The following is a 3,143-nucleotide window of genomic DNA, read 5'->3' on the forward strand; positions in this document are numbered from 1 at the left end:
GAGGGATTCAACAGAATTTATAGGCTCCATATCTTGATCTTCTTGGCTATCTGCCATATCCCAGATTTCAGGATCCCATTGTTTTCCAATCAATGCCCTCACTTTAACTTCAGACATCAATTTTGGTTACTAATTTACTTTGTGTTGTAATTCAGCCACCTTTACAAGGTGGCTTATAAGACTCTGGGTTTGGTTTTCGGCAATATCTGCTCATACTAGAAGATATGAGGCTTTCTTTCAGAGCATAAATGGAGACATTGAGGTCTTTTATGCAGCACTTAAGCTGTGACTCAGCAGCCCTGAGCTCCTGTTGCTCTTTCACCACTTTTTCTAGTGTAAGTAGGATCAGCCAACCAGCTTCCTTATTCTCCTTATGCTGTCAAAATTGCAGAAAAGTGTCAAATATGCTATCACCTAGAGCCTCACTTATCACAAGTATTTGATGTATTATTGGTGGTTCTATTTTGCATATTAATGTTGCCACCTCATACCTCAGTTTAGCAGACCCTCTTTACTAACAGAAGCCAGGTCACCAGTGTCTTTACAATAAATCAAATTGGGAGCAGTTTAGGAAGCCCATCCTTATGATTTTGTCTCTCTAGAACCACTCTCGGTACCAAATATGTTAGTCTGGGTTCTGTAGAGAAACAAATCCAATAAAACTTACATTTCTAGCAAAAGAGAAATTTACCTTATGAAAATGGCTCAAACTCTTGTAGAAGGTGGCAAGTCCACAGTTCTTGGATCAAATGTCAAGCTGGAGGCTTTTCCCTACTCTTGCAGCTGCAGGGGCTGAGGAGCTCAAGGTTGGCAAGCAGTACACTGTCTGTGGACTCCAATGAATGACGAATCCAAGATCTCCAGGCCGAATGGTGGATTGTTCGCTCGTGGACAGTTGTAGGCAGCACAACAGAATCCCGATCCACAGAAGAGTGTCTCTGTTCCCAGGATGTCCATAAATATACTGGAAGAAGGCCATACCCCTACAGATACTCCCTTTCAACGGATTGGCTGCTCAAAACATCTGATCCTGTCATTGGAACAACCCACATCACCATTTCTTTAAACCATACAGAATTGTGATCCAGCCAAGTTGACAAACAGCTCCAACTATCTTAACGTGGTTTCTGCTGGGAAATCAGAGCTTATTCTTTTTGTTTGTTCTTTTGAATTAACGTTTTATTTTTTCTGTGCTGCTTTCAGGATTCTTTCTTTGTCTTTGGTTTTTATGAGTTTGAAGGTGGTATGTTATGGTGATTTTATTTTCACATCTATCCTGTTTGTGGTTCTTTAGACTTCCTGAATGGGTATATTTCGTCTTTTATCTTTCATGATAGCAGGGAAATTCTGTTTCAACAAATCTTGGACAGTTTTCTGAATAGTTTAATTTTTCTCTTCATGATCTGGACTTCTAATCATACGTAGGTTATTCCTTTTGATGTTATCCCATATGATCCTTAGGCTTTCTTCATTTTATTTTGATTTTTTATTCTGATTAATCCCTTTCCAAAGAAGTATTCAGGTATTTGTCTTTAATCTCATTAATTCTGTCTTCCGTTGACTCAATTCTTCTCCTTTCCCCTTTCAATGTGTTATCTCTTTATGAAAATACTGCATTAACCTTCTGGGTTTTTGTCTGTAGATTTTGTATCATTTCTTATTTTTCATTTATTTTGTCAGTTTATTCATGTATTTTATTCCTAAATTCTTCTGGTTTTGCCTGTGTTTTCCTTTATTTTGTCATTGTTTTCCTTGATCTGTCTCTCAGTCCTTTGAAGATACCTAAATAATTGTTCTTCTGAATTTGTTAACAGTGATTTCCATTGCTACTTCTCCCTCAAGGGTGTGTTTTGGCTCTATATCCTGGTCCGTCTTTTCTACCACTTTGTCTTGCTTTTTGTGTGGACTGTGATGGTATGCTGTCTCTGAGACATTGTGACGTTGTTTACAAGTCATTGAATTGTAAACAAATGAAACATTCATTTGAGTGTTTACAAGTGGTTCAACCATTTTGGATATTTAAAGCAACAGTGTTCTCCTAGATTCCAGGAACATAAAGACAGGATCCACTTGCCAGGAACCACAAGGACATTCCAGACAAAAAACTACTTGTTATCATTGGTTTCCCTTGCTACTTCTCCCTTAAGGAGAAGTATTTATTTTCTGGGTGACTTTTCCTGTGTGTTTACATGGTTTCTTTTTTGTCCAGTTGCTTTTACTTTTTCCATGGTTTTTCATTGTTGCTTTTAGCTAACAGAGTGGGACAAAGCAAGAGTCCCCATACAACGCAATTACTCTTCCTGCACCTCTACAGTTACTCTGCTCTGCATGTCTACGCTACTTGGCAGCATCTAAACTCTCTGTGCTGTCCGGATTACTGATAGACTGCAGCTCAGTATGTCTCCTTTTTCAGTGTTTTCATGCAGGTCTTCTGCTAGTTGGAGTTTAGTCTACTTCTATTTCCTTCTCTTCAAAACTCAGGGCTCTAGGATTATCTTTTGTATTTGTGTTAATTGGTTCCCCCCCTTTTTTTTTGTCCAAGAGTATCTGTGCAATCTGTCTGCCTATTCCTCCATCTTACTGGAACCCCCTCAAATTGTGGATTCTTGGGTATTTCTACACAGTCAGTTGTGTCACCTGTGAGCAGAAATGGTTTCTTTTCTTCCTTCTCAGTGTATGCACTTTGTATTTCCTTTCTCAGTCTTACTGCTTTGGTAGGACTTCAAGACAGTGCTGAATTTTTACTGATCTCAGGGGTAGTATCTTGTTTCTCACTATTAAGTACAATGTTAGCTGTAGGTTTTTCTTGATGCTTTTTGTCAGGATGAGAAAGTTCCCCTCCATTCCTAGTTTGTTGAGAAGTGTGTGTGTGTGTGTGTGTGTGTGTTTTCCCCCTTTAATGTCATGAATGGATGTTGAATTTTGTCAAATGATTTTTGGCATTTTGCACATCTATGGATATGATCATGTTTTTTTTCCTTTAGTCTGTGGATGGATTACATTAATTGAGTTTTGAATGTTGAGAGCCTTGCATACTTTGGATACATTCCAGTTGTTGTTGTTGTTGTTGTTAAGTGCCGTCGAGTCGTTTCCGACTCATAGCGACCCCATGCACAGCAGAACGAAACACTGCCCGATCCCGC

The 3,143-nt window shown here is 38.9% G+C and overlaps 1 protein-coding gene across 1 annotated transcript in view; it reads left to right on the forward strand.

The window, feature by feature from the left end:
• The window catches only part of LOC103211795 (histone demethylase UTY-like), a 398,135-nt gene that overhangs the window by 152,562 nt on the left and 242,430 nt on the right, over positions 1-3,143 (forward strand). Inside the window, 1 exon segment of the mRNA XM_042783269.1 lies at positions 2,258-2,395. Within this exon segment, the coding sequence (XP_042639203.1) occupies positions 2,258-2,395 (138 nt within the window).

The sequence above is a fragment of the Orycteropus afer genome, unplaced genomic scaffold, assembly GCF_000298275.1.
Source record: "Orycteropus afer afer isolate SDZICR_OR568_19922 unplaced genomic scaffold, OryAfe1.0 scaffold00794, whole genome shotgun sequence".
Lineage (NCBI taxonomy): Eukaryota > Metazoa > Chordata > Mammalia > Tubulidentata > Orycteropodidae > Orycteropus > Orycteropus afer.